This window comes from Dermacentor albipictus, chromosome 1, assembly GCF_038994185.2.
Source record: "Dermacentor albipictus isolate Rhodes 1998 colony chromosome 1, USDA_Dalb.pri_finalv2, whole genome shotgun sequence".
In the NCBI taxonomy this organism is placed as follows: domain Eukaryota; kingdom Metazoa; phylum Arthropoda; class Arachnida; order Ixodida; family Ixodidae; genus Dermacentor; species Dermacentor albipictus.
In genome coordinates, this window is record NC_091821.1 from 186,681,776 (window position 1) to 186,699,988 (window position 18,213).

Consider the following 18,213-nt stretch of genomic DNA (forward strand, 5'->3'; position numbering starts at 1 on the left):
CTGTGTTTAAGGGCAGAGGTTCAGTCGAGACTAGAAGTAAATCAGAGAGCTGTGGGAAGGTTAGCACTAGGTGCCCACGGGAAAACCACAAACGAAGCAGTACAGGGAGATACACTCTAAAAACAGTTGCGCCCTTAGGGGTGTATTTTTGTCCCACAACAATAATCGTCATCTGTCTTGCCTGCGTTTCCTTTCTTTAACGCTGCGAGCCCGGTACTTCCCAGTCACGAACGGCATGCGCGTTATCAGTGTGACGCAGCATTCTCGACAGGAAAGTAGCGAGCGCCGAGTTTTCAAGAAAGGAAACGCAGGCAAGGCAGATGGCGATTATCGTTGTGGGACAAATATTCACCCCAAAGGGTGCAAACAGTTTTTAGAGTGTATGGGCTGGGCATCATTCGAAGCACGGGAAGCTCAGAGTAAAATCCTATACGAAAAACGTCTGAGGAAATTGGATGATAACAGGTGGGCAGCTAAGGTGTTTAAATACCTATACAGAAAGAGCGTTGACTCACAATGGCGGAAAAGAACTAGGAAGCTAACCAGTAAGTATGCCAGACACGATCGAGGACGAAATGGACAGAGCATTAAACGACAGGTTAAAAATGCGGAAGGTAAAAATTGGATAAATTCAATGGAAAAGAAGCATAGTGTAGAACTATATCGATACTGGAAACAGCAGATCAGGAAGGAAGCGTTTTATGATAACTCAAGAGGCAGTGGCCTACTCTTCGAAGCTAGATCAGGATGTCTTAGAACGCGGAGCTATAAAAACAAATTTAACGAAGACGAAGATACATGTACTGTGTGTGGTAAATATGTAGAAACAATGGAACACCTCATACTACACTCTTAAAACTGTTGCACCCTTTGGGGTGTAAATTTGTCCCACAACGATAATCGTCATCTGCCTTGCTTGCGTTTCCTTTCCTGAAAACTCGGCGCTCGCTATATACTTTCCTGTCGAGAATGCTGCGTCACACTGATAACGCGCATGCCGTTCGTGACTGGGAAGTACCGGGCTCGCCGCGTTAGAGAAAGGAAACGCGGGTAAGACGGATGACGATTATTGTTGTGGGACAAGATAATCCCCAAAGGGTGTAAATTTTTCTAAGAGTGTAAAATGCTGCTAAAATGTGATGGTGTCAATCCCGATGTCGATGCGGCAACAGTCACCCTTCCTGAGGCCCTAGGGTTCAGAGATAATGATAGTCATGTAAATAAATGTGCGGTGGAAATTAGCAAAAGGCGATTGGAGGATTGGTGGCTCAAAAGCAGACAGGTGACATAAGGTTAAAAGGGTAGGAAGACATATTTAAAGAAAATCGAGAAATTCAATAACACACAACAAAGATAAAAATAAAAGGCAAAATAAAAATCTGAGCATGGTGGCAACTGCCATCGCCCCGTTTCAAAGGGGACGCTCCTACCTTCCATCCACCCATCGTTTCCTGTTGTACAGCGCTACCTGTGGTCGCATACTTTAGTTCACGACGCCACCGCTACGCTTATTTTCGTTCCGTTGCACTGTGGAAGGTACAGTTTCCCTTCTCTAATTTTGTATGTTTCAGTAGACGCGGAATCGACGCCGCGTCATAGTGGCCGCGTGCTTTGGATGCGAGATAGCACGTGGGTTGCGCGCTGTCAGCGTAAACGCACTGCATGCGCATTGTTTGAATTGGTGAGTCGTTGAGTGAAGCATGGAATAACTCAACCCTTTGACCCTGGGCACTCATTTTGCTTTGTAATCACATGTCCAGCTTTTCAAGTGTTTATGTCGAAGGAAGGAGTGCAAAAACAACGCGGCGGTTTGCGTTTTCGTAATGTATATGTATGTATAAGTATGAAGCTTTTCCCTTGTGCTTTTTTTTTTCTTCTGGCAATGCAGTTCCATGTTTGAGAACTGTAACCGTTTTGTTTGTTTTTCCTTTTGGCAGATAATGGTGCAAATAATGGATACGACAGCAAAACTACTGAGCAAGGGCAGCACGTCTTCTGTTATGGCTTCTTACGGGTCACCTTTGTTTGAAGCGATAACAGAAGCGCTCAATACGAATTGACTTGCTTGAACTCGGTCATTTGTTTTACAGCATGATTGTTTTGCACGGACTGCAGTCACGTGCCGGAGATTGAAGCGCAAAGATTGGATTGCTGTCCGCGTCTAGTTTTCGTGCACACTGAAACGATGGTGACCTGGCATGTGTCGAAGTACTCTGTTATGTCTTTGAAGCTGTACATACATGGTGTGCCATTCGTTTGAAGTGACGTTAGATCTGCTATGTGACGGGTATTACGCAAATATAGTTGTGGCCTTGTTGAGCTTTTTGTACGAGAATGCGGCTCGAAAATGGGACCTATTTCGTGCGTTTTTCTTAGACGACAGCTTCCCGCATTAGTCTGCCCCGTTATCTTTGTTTTAAGGTGAGGGTGTTCGAATGGTGAAATTTCAAAATCGAATACGAATGTTCGAGGAAACCGACTTCTAGATATCGAATATTTTCTCATTTCTAAAGAAAGAAACGAACGCGAAGTGCGTTGAGCACCGAGTAGCGCAGTGAACATTTCATCCAGAGACGCCACACATAGCGACGTCGATATGCAGCGACTTGGAACGCGAGTGCGCACTTGCTCGTAAGCGCGAAGCCGGCCAATGTCAATACGTGATCAGACAGCGGAACGGGATCGTGTCATTTATGGGTGCAGACAGTTATACTTTGAGAGATACTTCGTGCAGGACGCGTTCAGCGGAACGGGATCGTGTCATTTATGGGTGCAGACAGTTATACTTTGAGAGACACTTCGTGCAGGACGCGTTCCATTCTGTGCGTAAAATAAACTTTTGTTCATGGTCATTTCTGCGGTGCAGAAGCGCAACTAGTTTACATTGACCGAGACGTGTCCTGGTGAAAATGTGTCGAACTTGCTTTGTGACTATATTTGGAAATGGTTCCTAAACAAGAACAGCATTCCTTGCAAACATCGACGAAAGCTTTGCTTAAACAGATTCCCACAGCCTGGGGGATTTGCATGCACATTTAAGAGTTAAAATAGTGCTATTCATGCAAAAGCTGCCTCACAAAAGACATTAGAGGGTGCATTTGCAGGGTTCATACACGACCTTGAAATCCTTGAAAGCTCAAGAATATGGAAAGAAGATTCGAAGTAATATACTCCACATAGGGGCTACGCCATGGACAGTGTCCTTCGGGAAACATTATACCCTATCTAGGTATTTCCTTGCAGCATTGTGGAAGCTGCAGGACTCCTTAGCCAATAGGAAGGCCAAATGCTCCTATAAATGTGTTCGTCTGTGTCGTCTGCTCAGTGTCTGCTTGCCATCCTGTTAATAAATGATCCATGGTTCCTGGATTGATGCAACAGATGTTTTTGTATTGTAACTATAAACTGCATTTACATGATTGCGGGAGCGGGGCTTCAGCTATACGTTTCTCGGCAGTTTTTTGCAGCCTCCTTAGCCAGTAAGGCAAACGCCCACTGCATTGTTTCATGGTGTCTATTGGGCGTTTGCTCGCCACCAGCATCACATACCATGCTAGAGCGGAGTAGTAAATTAATGATGCTGTGGACAATTGTGCCTTTATAGCATTTTTCATCATCAATGTATCACCAGGGCTAATGCTGTGGCACCATCTGCTATCTGGAAATCTGACCACTTTTAGGGCTCGGCATCGGCTCTGTAGTCCTAGAAGTGTCGAAACATACAGTTGATCTCAATAATGACAAAACATAGCTAATGCTTTGCCCTCAGTGTGCGATGTGTCTAAATGTTGACAGATTTTACATTTATATTTAGATGTCAGGGCAGAGAGCCAAAAATCAAGCGTGTATTCAGGTTGAAGTGGGTGGTCTAGGATGCATGGGCACTGCCATATTGCTACGCTAGCACAGTTAGGGTGGCTATTACAGTTTCCAGCTGTAACCACCACAGTAATTTACCGTACATGACATGCATGCACAAAAAGCTGTACATGTCGCTTACTGCTATTACGTATCGTGCCTAAAAAACATAATTCTTTAATCCCGCCAATCATCAGACAGTTATGCCTGGAACTATATTTTACGGTGCAAGGATATTGCTTATGTACACCTCTTACTTCGGTAGTGCTGCAAGCTACATGCGGGATAGAGTATGGATTTTCTTTTGAGAGCGTTGCTTAATGATATCAATATGACATGTCCACCGCCAGCACTGGCAGGCTTGTTTAAGTCACGGTTGCCATCGTGTAGCTAGACAAAGCCAGGTCAAGCGTCCAAACCATGCCACCGTTTTGTTGGGCCAATTGGTTCATAGTGCAGCCATCCTGGCTTCATTTTTGTGCCTTAGGCTGTAGAAATGCCTGGCAGAAAATAAGCTTCAGCCATAGAGTTTCTCACTATAACACCTAGAGGGAAATCTGGCGCCACCGTCTATGGGAGTTTCTTAAGGGGGCACCATGCCGTCATGGGAATGACGGTATATGTGTCTGCGAGGCTCGTGTTGGCTGGTGTTGTAAGAGGCTTCGTCTAAAACGTGGATATGGCTACACAAATAACACGTTCTCAAAGTAAAATTTTCATAAAATGTTTTCATTCACACATATTACATCTTTACTCACCTACAATACATGACCAAGTGAAGAAAAACAAGAACAGACGACCAACTGTTTCAAAGCGAGCAAGAACCTTGTCGTCTGTCCTCCAACTTTAGCGGCCTGCTGTTACTTTTTACGTAACATATAATTGTACACGCAATAACAAGTTCTCATAGTTAAACAAAACATGTTTTCGAGTAATAATAAAGCTAAGACAGCTTTTCACGTGCTGTTTTAGTAGAAAATGAATCATTTTGACAGGTGGAATGGTACTTGCCAAGCGCGTCTTCAAGGTGTCCTGTCTCTCCGAGAACGATGCCAATCCGAAGTCACAATATACCGGCATTCCCATGCATACCACAGCATAGCAGTGCCAGATTTCCCTCTAGGTAATATAGTGAGAAACTCTATGGCTTCAGCCTTTTGGCATTAACATGACGAGTATCTGGCTGAAGTCTGACTACTAACCGTTATGCCAGAAGGTGATTGACACCTGAAGCATGTCCAGCTCAGCAGCTGCTGAGTTTCAACTGTTCCAAATTGCCACTCTGTTCAGAAATTGCAGCTAAGAAGACTGAGATTTCACTACTTTTCAGTGCATGTGTACGACTAAGGTTTGTTTCCCTCTCTTTGAATTTTGACCTTCGGCATCCTTAAATTGTTCACTTTTGGGTCAAATGTTCTGTACAAACCCTGCATTCATAGAAAAAAACCTTTTGTGCAGATTACACTTCAAGCGGCATGGCCATAGAAGCATTTAAAAACGCACAAGGATGGAAGCAGAGAATGAATGTTATTGTCCTGAAGGTAAGATATTCTGTGGAATTGCATGTTGCTTATTGTCCTTGCAGTGCATGCGAGCCGAGTGCTATAGAGCTGAAATACCTGAGGGGTAAAATATCTAAAGGCAGGGAGAAATTATCATAGTTGCAGTGTGACACTATGCTAAATGTTGCATCATGGAAAAGTGATTGTTGCCAACAGTGTTAGATTGCAAACATTAACATGGAGCCACTGTTTTATTTTGTTCTTAGCTGTATGTTCTAGTTTTAGAAATCGTATTTGGAACAAAATGTTGTATTTGCAGGTGACCTCACCAACTTCCTTTTTGGTAAGGGAAGCAGTGGGAGCAGAGATGTCTCAATGTGGAAGAGAATTTATCAGCATGGAGGCAAGCATGAAACAGTACATGAAAAAGTGGGACATCCAACCTGTCACACCACTACTCCCAGAGATTGATTCGGTAAGTACCAATGACTGTTTGCTTTATGTTTGATGAGTTCATTTGTTGTTACCAGCACTGATGTGATGTGTGTGTGTGTGCGATAGTTTCACTGTAAGCAATTGGGATGAGTGTATGCAAGGGTTGTTGAAGCATGCCATTTAAATGAAAGCATGTATGCAATGAGCATGCGAATGCATATATGCATTTTTTCATGCAACTTTAACTGCCATAGCAACTCCGACAGCCATAAGTCACACATGTAGTTAAGTCTCACTTGTCATTCCAACAGATTTGGTAATACCCTCACAAGAGTTAATCATGGACAATGCAAAATATATATTGTACTGGAGAAGAATGAGCAATATGCACTGCTTTGAGAAAGATGACAAGTTTGGTCACAGCCTTGTGGCTTTATTGCCTGAACTGTGTGACATCTCGCTGCGGTGCGCTACTCTCCGAGAGCTTCATTAAAGGGACTGACAACTGATTTTTAAGGACCTAGTTTTTTATGGTGCAACGCATAGCTCACCCTAGGTAGTGTTTACATATGCAGCGGTTACTTCCAAAAGCGCGTCAATATTTTGTAGGCACAATTTTTCCATCTCGGCTGCCTCTAAAAAAAAGCAAGAGTCCCTCCTCTAGCAACGCTGAGAAGTTAGAGCGATGTCCATAGCCTGCCTTGCAAATTGTGAAAGCCACCCATTGTTCTGCTTTCACAGGAGTGAGTGTAACTGTGGTTAACCACCTACATTTTGACCTTTTCAACCACTTCCCATTAGCGGGATTATCTCGATTCATGTTCTAAGCGGTTGTCTGTCCCCTTAATTACAACACAACACCTCTCCACAATTTGGTGGAAGTCCTGGGCCCTTTAGTGACCTGGAACTCCGTAGCCGGGCTCTCCCTCCCGTTTCTGCCATTCCCGATGATGCCACGCAGCCGAATACTCCCTAGGCATCACCTCTCGTCTGTTCCGGTGCTCTACACCAACGAGATCCTCCTGTCTTCAGCAGCACCAATGATCATGATGCAGAGTATTGGCTTTCGTCATACGACTGCGTGAGTGTTCATAACAAATGGGATGACACCGCTAAACTGACTAACGTCATCTTTTATCTTTCTGGAGTCGCTAATCTCTTGTTCTGGAATCATGAATCCGCCCTTACCACCTGGATGGCATTTACGAATTCCTTCAAAGAATCTTCAGTCATCCTGCTGTGCACAACCTTCGCGCGGAACAATGCTTGCGTGCTCGCGTTCAGCAAAAGGCTGAAAACTTCACCAGCTACATTGAAAATGTAGTCGACCCTTGCCGGCGCATTAATCCCACTATGCCCGAAGCTGAAAAGATCAAGAATGTCATGAAAGGCATAGAGGATGATTCCTTCCAAGCGTTCTTGGTTAAAAATCCTCAAACGGTTGACGATATCATTACGCTCTGCCACAGCTACGACTAACTCTACAAACAACGCCTTAGTACAAGGCATGCTGTCGTGTCGGATGACATGATTTTAGCCATAACCGACAGTTCCAGTGCTGCTCCCACCCACTCCTCGTTCCTTGACCAAACAAACAATTCGTTCGAGAGGAATTAGCGCACGAACTGTCACTTCTGCCCGATACCCAGTCGTCTGAGTCCTCTTTGTCTCCGGAACTCTGACGGGTCATACACTAACAAATCAACTACGTGTTACCTCTCGCTACTCGGCTACCTTCAGCGCCGGTTCTGCTCGCGTATGCTGTCGTTGTTGCCAGTCCAAGACCTCTGCCTATCGATACCGCGAGACCACAAGGGAATTCTCCTGACAGCCAGTCCTGCTGTGCTCCACCAGTTCTGCACTTCGCTCCCTCGTCTCCTGTTCCCCAAAGCTTCAACATTCGTCGGTCTCCATCTTGCCGTCGACGTTCACTGTCCCCCATTATCTGCCGCCCTCCAGCTGTGGAGGAAAACTAAAAGGCATAGTTCCGGAGGCAAGAAGTGCGATCTCGTCGAACTACTCAAGCCCTCAGTTATATTCCCTGCCAAGATAGTCGAAGTTTATGCCGACGGTATCGCCGTTCATCCATTTGTTGACAGGGGTGCTGCATTGTCAATAATTGTTGAGTAGCTTCGCTGTATGCTCCGAAAAGTTGCGATGCTGCTTTCTGCCATTTTGCTATGTTCAGCAAATGCTGAGCCAATTTTTGTGATGCTGTTTTCTGTCATTTCACTATGCACAGCAAGCAATGAGCCAATTAAGCCCTTGGGAACATGTACTGTTTGTGGTGCCATACAACAGTTTACACCACATTGAGTTTGTTGTTCTTCCCCACTGCTCTCATGCCATCATTCTAGGATGGGACTTCCTCTCATCTCATCACGCTGTTATTCATTGTGCCCGTGCAGAACTTGCGCTGACTCCATTTTGCGGCAGTCTTTCTGAGGATTTGCCTCTTATCTTCTGCTCGAATGTTGGTCGCCACTGCCACCGATTTTCCTCCTTTTTCTTCTACCCTTGTGCCCATTTACTGTGCTGCTTTCTACGATTCTACAGTTCTCTTCAGGCCATCTAAACTTGCTGCACGCCCCCCCGCAGGGGCGTCTGCGTCAGCAGGCGTTTGGTGTGTTGCGACACCACATACCCGAGCACACGAGGGTTGGCCCCTCCCGCGTCTAACCATGTGCGGCTTAGCCGTGTCCGGGGAAAAAGGGATCCTGGGGGTTGAGCTGATGCTGGGCGTTTGGACCTTTACGGCCCCTCGGCGGAGGCAACACACCTCTTTGGTCTCGGCTTCACGTAGACGGCACCTCCGGACTGACCCACCTGGGGGAAATCGGTAGTTGCCTTTTCCTGTCTCTCTCTCTTAAACCTTCGTCTTTCTCTCTCAGTTTCCACCTGTCCTGTCTTCTTCTCACTTCGTTTACTTCCAATTCTCCAGGCAGCAAGGGTTAACCTGGTGTAGTTCACCCAACCTTGGATCTATTATATTGGGTTATAGTAGCTATGTACAGCTGGCGTCTGCGTTTCCTTCGGGTCTCGCAGCGTCCCCTTGTATTTCCATATATACAGTGAAAGCTCGTTAATTTGAACTTCAATAATTCGAATTTATGGATAATTCGAACTGCACGATTTGGTCCGGCCAAGCTCCTCAGAAGTCTATGTATAAAAAAGTCCGTTAATTCGAACGCGAGAAGGTTCCCTCACGGATAATTCGAACTACGCTCGCCTGGCACACGGCCAGAGAAACGCGCCTACCGCCTACACACAAGGCTACATCGCCTCCGGAATGGAGAAAACTGCGAGAGAAGGCAAAATCGGAAAACATCTAACCGGCGCGGTGTCAGCCAGAAGGCAGCGGCGGCTGCCACCTCTCCGTTCTACGTAACCTCTGAAACTTCTTGTCCGTTGCGAATCTCGGAGGCCTTGCAAATCTTGTGCAGCTGCTAATGTTGTGCGGAGATGGCGCGGCAAGCACCAAAACACAGCGAATCAAGTGCGTTGCAGCTGCGCTTGCAATCAAGAACCAACGAATCGGGGCCTTCGCCACTTTCACATGTTCAGCGTCTTTGTCTCGGCAGTCTTCATCGGTTGTGCACGTCTGTTTTCAGTTTAGGAGGTATCGGCCGTCGCGATTCATTGTGATAGTGTTAAGCCTCGGCTAACGTTCGTTTCGGTGGACATCGGTGGTGTGGCACAGTCGGACCCAGAGCTTCGACTTGAAGATGGCGTGTGCCCGCGGCACACACCATCACTTTCTGACACGCCAAATTTCTGACATGCCCTACTGCTTCCAAATCGCAGTGCTCTCCTTCACTTTCGTTAGTTCGAACTTTCGTTAATTCGAACTGAAGCGGCTTCCCCTTGCGGTTCGAATTAACGAGCTTTTACTGTATGTGTATATATATACACATATATATATATATATATATATATATATATATATATATATATATATATATATATTATAACATTTCGGCATAGCTGCCGAAATGTTATAAGTTATTGATGGCTTTAAGCACCTTTTCCCAACGCAAGGAATCCATCCCGCGCTACCACGTCATACATAGTCAGTGCCCCGATAAGACAGTAAGAACCCTTTCACCATTCACCGTTGCGAAAGTTCTCACCGACGTTCTAGGTCCTGGATACAAAATCACTAAAATGGCTAGCGGCGACCTACTGCTTGAAGTACGTGACCAGTTCCAGCATGAAAAGATTTCAAATATTCTGGCTTTTGGTGACAGTGACAGTGACAGTGACGCCACATCGCTCTATGAACACATCCAGAAGTGTGGTATCAGACGCCGATCTTTTGAACCTGAGTGAAGAAGAACTACTCGAAGGATGGAAGGAACAAGAAGTTGTCAAAGTACAAAGAATAACGATCAGGCGCGACAACAAAGAAATTCCTACAAAACATCTCGTTCTCACGTTTGCTACAAGTGTTCTGCCAGAATCTCTCGATACAGGATACACAAAAACACGAGTAAGACCATACATTCCAAATCCACGTAGATGTTTCAAATGTCAAAGATTTGGCCATGGCTCACAAAGCTGCCGAGGCCGTCTAACTTGCGCAAAATGTGGTCAATAACACGCTTCCGACAACTGCACTGGCGCACACCACTGTGTGAACTGCGACGGTGTTCACGCCACATATTCCCGATCATGTCTGACATGGAAAAAAGAAAAGGATATTATTTCACTGAAAGTTAAAGAGAATATATCGTTTCAAGAAGCGCGGAAACGTGTTTCATTCATTCATACTGCAGGCTATGTTGGTGCGGCGCGTAAGGGGGCAACGTCGCAGCAGACTCTGGCATCTGCCCGGCCCACAAAGAGTGTGGCCAAGGTTGTGCCACCAGCCCCCTTGGCGATAGCAGCCAACACTGCCTCGCCGTCACAGAAAGAGGACCCATCGACCTCAGGGTTGGTAGGCATGAAGGTCTCACCTGCTCAGGTGAAGCCTTCACGACAAACACGCCGCTCACAAGAGCGGACGTCCAGTGCCTCTCAAGAGGCAATGGACACTGCTTCAAGCCAGACGGCGCAGCAAGCGCCCAAGGACAGCCGCCAGTCTCAGGACTGCGGCAAGAAAGACAAACTCCGCATTACGGGGCCTAGGAAGGCCCTGTTATCTAAATCAATTTTCCTCTCTAAACACACAGCACACACACACACACTATTAACTATGGAGACACAAATATTACAATGGAACGTCAGGGGTCTCCTACATAACCTCGATGATGTCAAGGAACTCTTGTGTAAATATAATCCAAAGGTGCTGTGTGTACAAGAGACCCATTTAAAACTTACACAGACAGGCTTTCTACCACAATGTAACATTTTTCGCAAAGACCGTGACGATGCTTTCGCTTCGTCCGGTGGTGTCGCGATTATAGTTGATAAGCGTGTAGCATGTTGGGCTTTGGAGCTCCGAACCCCTCTTGAGGCAGTTGCGGTTCGAGCCTTACTGTTAGGTAAACTCATTACAGTCTCTTCTGTGTACAGTGCTCACGGAATGAAACGCGTCAATTTAGGGCTAAGTAATTCGCATACTTTCGTTTCCACCGGCTGCAGTTCGTGTCACATAGACGCAATTCTGGCGCGTACACCTGCATCGGAGTCCTCGTCACCTTTGGTGACCAAATTTCTAGCGACATGACATGGTGCTTTCGTGTACTTTGCACATATGTAGGGTTCTACTAAATGCTCTGTGTCCTATTTCATTCCGTGAGCACTGTACATACCACCCCACTATCGACTCCAAAGAACAGAATTCCTTAGTCTAATCGATGAGCTGCCTGAGCCCTACGTACTCGTTGGGGATTTCAACGTGCACCATACTCTCTGGGGAGAATCTCGATACAATGTCAAAGGCCGCTTAATAGAAAATTTTCTTGTTTCTTCAGGTGCATGCATATTAAATAAAAAGGAGCCGTCATTCTATAGCACAGCACATGGCACGTACTCTGCGATAGATTTATCTATCTGCTCGGCTACACTTGTACCATGCCTAGAATGGGAAGTGGTTAAAAACCCTTATAGGAGTGATCATTTTCCCATCTGGCTCAAAACTTTAGAACAAAATGAATTCCTACCACACCCCCCTCAATGGAAAGTTGCATCCGCAGATTGGAAAAAATTTGAGGAAATCACCCAGATCCAGCGAAACACTTTTAAAGATTTTAGTGTAAAAGATGCTATTGCTTATTTTACTGCTTTTATAATTGATGCTGCAATAGAGTGCATTCCACAAACGAAGGGGACTACAAAAAAGAGGCGCGTGCCGTGGTGGAATGAGCAATGCAAGAATGTGCGTAAGGAGCAAAACAAAGCCTGGCATTCACTGCGTCAATCTCCAACGGCAGAAAACCTCATCAACTTTAAGCACGTGAAATCCAAAGGCAGACGAACACGTCGTATCACTGAATGAGAAAGTTGGGAAAAATACGTCACAAGCATAAATTCCTATACACAAGAAGCAAAAGTCTGGAACAGGCTAAGAAAATTAATTACTTGACAAACCTACAACATGCCTTTGGTTGATGATGAAGGCCACAGCCTTCAAAACCAGGTGAACACTCTGGGAGAACACTTCGAGTGAGTTTCTAGCTCTGCGAACTACCCGCAATCATTCCAGCAACATAAACAGATAGCTGAAAGTAAGGCACTGAGCCGTAAGGCTAGCAGAAGTGAACCGTACAATCATCCTTTTAGCATTGCAGAGTTCAGAGCTTCCTTGAACGGCTGCACGAAATCGGCACCAGGAGCCGACAGAGTCATGTACGTAATGATAAAACATCTTCACCCTGACACGCAGATGGCTCTGTTGTCGATTTTCAACACTATATGGGAAGCAGGAGACATTCCATTGGCATGGAAAGAGGCGATTGTAGTCCCTGTCTTGAAACAAGGTAAAGATCCGTCCTCTGTGGCAAGCTACCGGCCCATAGCACTCAAAAGTTGTCTATGTAAACTGTTTGAAAAAATTATTAATGGCAGGCTCTTACACTTCCTTGAATCAAACAAGCTCCTTGACCCATATGAGTGGGGTTTTAGAGAAGGCCGATCAACTACAGACCACCTCGTTCGCATCGAAGCATATATTCGCGACGCTTTCATACACAAACAGTTCTTTCTTTCTGTATTCTTAGACATGGAAAAGGCTTACGACACCACGTGGCGGTATGGAATTCTACGTGACTTATTAGAATTGGGCATCCGCAGAAAAATGCTTAATGTAATCGAAAACTATTTATCAAATCGCACATTCCGTGTCAGAATTGGTGATGTTCTCTCGAGACCATTTCTACAGGAAACTGGGGTACCGCAGGGTGGCGTGCTTAGCTGCACACTTTTTATCATTAAAATGAATTCCTTGTGCTCATCAATACTGCGTAGTATATTTTATTCAGTATATGTTGACGACATTCAAATTGGATTTAAGTCATGTAATCTCGCTATCTGCGAGCGACAAGTGCAGCTTTGTTTAAACGAGGTGTCTGAGTGGGCTGATGAAAATGACTTTACCCCGCAAGGGCACCTTGAGACTCAAGGTGATGGTGCTTGGCGCCACCACGGACCCTTAGCCCCCATACCGAAGCTGTAATGCGCACCGTGGCGACATGTTGTAAGGTGAAGGGTAGAAACCATGAACGGTGGCGGTCGGGGCCATGGTCAAGCCCCGGCCGACGGGCTCCCTGTCTTTTTACCAGGTGGGGGGCTCCGGGACCTTCTTGTGTCTATAAGGGTGAAGCACAGGTCACGCAATAGGAACCCTTAATCCATACATGCCACATGGATTCTCAATTTGCCCCTCTAAAAAAAAAAAAAAAAACGAATGGAACCGGAAACGGTACCGCACCGAAGGAATCAAAGTTACAACTCAGAAATGTGCTGAAAATTTTCCACAGTTCCTGGTAGTTCACGCTGTTGAGCAAAACGCTCCAGTGGCCACTCTATCAGTGTTTGTACTACAAAAATGGCTAGTAGGTAACATAGGTGAAGAATATGAAGCAAAAAAAACTGTCCTCAGGAGATCTGCTTGTAGAAGTCAAATCCAAAAAGCAGAGTGATGCGCTACTCGCACAAAAGAAGCTTGCTGACCTTAACATTACTGTAACACCTCACAGAAGCCTGAACAGCGTTCAGGGAGTAATTTCTGAGTGGCTGCTAATGACAGAGAATGAAAATGAGCTCCTCGAGAATATGCGAGATCAAGGAGTAATGTCCCTTCGCCGCATAAATATAAGGCGCAACGGCGAAGAAAAAACACCTCACATCGTGCTAACATTCGGCAGCACTCGCTTGCCCGAGTCTGTCCGGGTTGCATTCATCAGGTGCCCAGTGCGCCCATACACCCCTAACCCTAGGAGATGTTTCAGATGCCAAAGGTATGGATATGGAAGCAACACATGTAGAGGCAAGGAGACCTGTGCCAAATGCGTCGAAACTGAACACAATACTGACAACTACCAAGCAAGTGAAACAAAGTGTGCAAATTGCAATGGTCCACATGCAGCGTAATCACGAACCTGTGAAGTATTCAAAAAGAAAAACAAATAATCAATCTAAAAGTATGAGAAAACATATCTTACCCTGAGGCAAGGAAAAAGTTCACTCAAGAGGCATCCAGGTCATATGTTGACACCGTGCGCCGGGGGGCCGAGCGGCGTCTGGTGACAGTGGGCACACAGTTCACCATTGTTGATGTGTGCCTGCCCTGCCCCCGCCCGAACGGCACTCCGGTGTCGGCACCATTGACATCCCGGAGGTGCACCTGATGGCGGCCTCTGGCACAACCAAAGTTAGTGGGAGTGGCGACGCACCACTCCAACTTCAGGCCACTGCTCAGGCAGGGCCATCCACAATTATGACAGGTGCAGCCAAGGCTGCCATACTACCACACAAAAAAGGCTCGCTGGCCCCTGAGCCGATAGGCCGCAGGGCTTCCCCCCCATTGGGAGAAGCCACAAATCTGTACCCCCGCGGGTTCCCTGCGGAAACCCATCACCTCGCTGGAGGCGATTGATATAAGCAGTAGCCCGCCTCCGCAGCAGCGGCGTCGCAACTCCCTTGATTACAAAAAGGGAGGAAAAACTCCAATAACGGGCCCCACATAACCAAGAGCGTAGGTTTTGAAATACACCCGTCAAAGTTATTAGGTATGGCGTTCTTAATTCACTGGAACTGTCGAGGAATATTAAAAAACTACGGTGACATAAAAGATATTCTTGCTGTATATTCCCCGGTTGTTTTGTGTCTCCAGGAGACAAACTTGGGATCAAAACATAAAAATATTTTAAGTAAATATAAAGTCTTTCGTTACGACCGAGAGCAAGCAAATAGGCTCTCTGGAGGTACTGCCATAGTTGTTCAAAGTAGTGTGGCTACTCGTAAAGTCAAGCTTCAGTCTACATTTGAAGCCATTGCAGTATCTGTAGTACACTTTAAAACAATTACAGTATGCTCCGTATATATCCAATCACACCTGACAGTAACACTCCATGACTTTGAAGACCTTTTAAAACAATCACCAGAGCCATATCTGTTAGTCGGCGATTTTAATGCTCACTCCAATTTGTGGGGAAGCGAACAAATGGACACTATAGGATGTATTTTAGAAGGCTTTATTCTCTGCAATAATATATGCCTGCTCAACAGGGGCAAACACATATACTGCTCTCCAAGCTCCGGAAAATGGAGCTGCATAGATTTGTCTCTTACATCGCCTTCTGTTTTTAATGCTTTTAAATGGGATGTCTTGGACAACCCGTATGGTAGCGATCATTTACCTGTTCTTATCAACCTAACATCATCTCCGCAAATCATTCCTACAAAACCACGACGTTGGAGGCTCCATTTGGCCGACTGGGCGCTGTTTCAAGAAAATGCCAGCTTAGAAAAAATAGACCCACATAATTTAGGTATAGATGAACTTAATGAAATTGTCACAAACTACATTATTTCTGCCGCGCTCCTGGCCATACGTCAATCTTCTGGAGTGGTGAAACACAACCACAGAACCTGGTATACAAAAGAATGTAGATTAGCAAAAAAGAAACAGAACAAAGCATGGGGAAACTTTTGAAGGTACCCCACGCAGAAAAATCTCATAGACTTTACAAAGGCAAGAGCACAAGCCCAATATATCCGCCGTAGAACCGAAAAGACTTCGTGGCAAAATTACGTGACTTCCATAAATAGCTCAACCACATCAAAAGAAATGTGGGAGAAGGTACGAAAGCTAGATGGTAAATACTCCCCTTTCACACTTCCCCTTCTAACAGCCCCTGATATACAGACAAACATCGAACAACAGGCAGACATTTTAAGTGAATATTTTTCGGTAGTTACCAGCTCATCAAACTATACAGAATCATTTCTTACATATAAAAACACAGCCGAGAAACAAAGACTCCCTACAAGTGGATATACAAAGGAACCATATAATAAATTATTCACAGTTCAAGAAATCAACATAGTCTTGTCACAAACAGACTGCACCCGGCCCTGACGGAATACACTATCAAATGGTGTCCCACCTCTCTGAACCTGCCGTAGAGGCACTCTTAAGTTTTTAATAAGGGTTGGGTATCGGGTAAACTACCCGAAGCCTGGAAGAAGGCCATCATCATTCCATTTTTATAGCCCGAAAAACCACCAACCTCTCCGAGCAGTTACAGGCCCAGAGTGCTCACCAGCTGCCTCACAAAATTTTTTGAAAGTATCGTGAATATGAGATTAACCTTTGTGCTACAACAGACCACCTGGTTCGTCTTGAAAATACTCTCCGTGAAGCCTTTATACACAAACAACGTCTTGCTGTTTTTTTTTTCAGTTTAGAGAAAGCTTGTGACACAACCTGGAGATACGGAATTCTTCACAATTTGGCTGAACTTGGCATTCGTGGCGGGATGCTGAACTGCCTAAAAGACTTCCTGTCAAACCGTTCATTCCATGTATGCCTCGGTTCAACCCTGTCGAGAATTTTCATTCAAGAAAATGGAGTGCCCCAAGGGAGTGTTTTAAGCACGACCCTCTTTGTTGTTAAAATGAATTCAATCAGTAAAATAATTCCAAGGTCAATTATGTATTCAATCTATGTCGACGATCTTCAGATAGCTTGCACGTCCTCAAACATAGCAACATGCGAAAGACAAGTGCAGTTAACAATAAATAAACTTTCAACGTGGGCTGACCGAAATGGTTTCCGGTTCTCCCCACAGAAAACAGTGGCCATCCTTTTCTCACTCAAACGTGGCCTACAGACAGATTCTTGACTATACCTGAATGAAGCGGAATTGCCGGTAAAAAGTGAACACAAATTTCTGGGCATATCTTTTGACAGAAAACTGACCTTCTTGCCACACATAAAGAACCTGAAGAAGAAAACCTCCCAAGCATTAAACGTATTAAAGGTGCTTTCACATAAACGCTGGCGGGCTGATAGGACCTGCCTTTTACACATCTACCGCAGGATAGTTCGTTCTTGCCTCGATTACGGGTGCATAGTATACAACTCAGCTCGACCGTCCTACCTGAAGCAATTATATCCAGTTCATAACTCAGGTCTGCGCCTTGCAAGTGGGGCATACAGGACATCACCCATAAACAGCCTATATGTCGAATGTAACGAACCAGCCCTCACAGATAGAAGAGCCATGCTCACATGTGCATATGTCCTAAAAACCCGTTCACTACCAAAACATCTCTGGTACTCCATAGTTACGAAGTGCCCGTTTAAGCAGCTTTTTAACAACAAACCGAATGCGACGAGACCCCTTATTCTCAGGTTTGAAGAAATTTGCCAGGAATTAGGCATTCTAGACACACTGCCTGATGTTGCCCAGAGACCCGAACCACTGCCACCTTGGCACACCTTTCCCAGTGTAGGTGACTACACACTGACACAATTTCATAAAAAGCAAACTCCACGTGAACATATAATACAAGAATTTTCGGTGCTAGACAAAAAGTAAAAAGAACACACAGCATTTTATACTGACGGTTCTAAAACATCACTTTACGTCGGAAGTGCTGTAGTGCAAGATAAATGGGAAAAGGTAGTCAGGTTACCTCAGTGCACGTCAATTTTCTCAGCTGAATGTCATGCCATTTCGGTGGCTGTATCAAAAATAGTCGAGATGAACATTCAAAACAGCATTATCTACACGGACTCTAAGTGCAATCACAGCACTGAAAGCCAGAAACATAAGGGAACCTTTAATAGGAAATATAATCCATAACATAATCAGGGTGTCTACCAACCGGGAAAACCGGGAATTCTCAGGGATTTTGAGTAGTCTGGAAAAAGTCGGGGAAAACTCAGGGAATTTGGGCCTCTATCAGGGAAAATTGGCGGCAATTTTATTGGAAGGGTCGAAAGTCGCCGTAATGCTGGCTCCAGCAA

At 45.3% G+C, this 18,213-nt stretch overlaps 1 protein-coding gene across 3 annotated transcripts in view; it reads left to right on the forward strand.

Moving 5' to 3' along the window:
* The first annotated feature begins 1,542 nt into the window (after nucleotides 1-1,542).
* The window catches only part of LOC139054086 (putative ATP-dependent RNA helicase TDRD12), a 254,611-nt gene continuing 237,940 nt past the window's right edge, over nucleotides 1,543-18,213 (forward strand). For 2 of the 3 annotated variants that reach the window (XM_070530611.1, XM_070530613.1), the window contains exons 1-3: nucleotides 1,543-1,681; nucleotides 5,317-5,399; nucleotides 5,680-5,835. In XM_070530611.1, the coding sequence (XP_070386712.1) occupies nucleotides 5,334-5,399; nucleotides 5,680-5,835 (222 nt within the window). In that variant the 5' untranslated portion in view covers nucleotides 1,543-1,681; nucleotides 5,317-5,333. The other variant, XM_070530612.1, reaches the window with a different exon arrangement.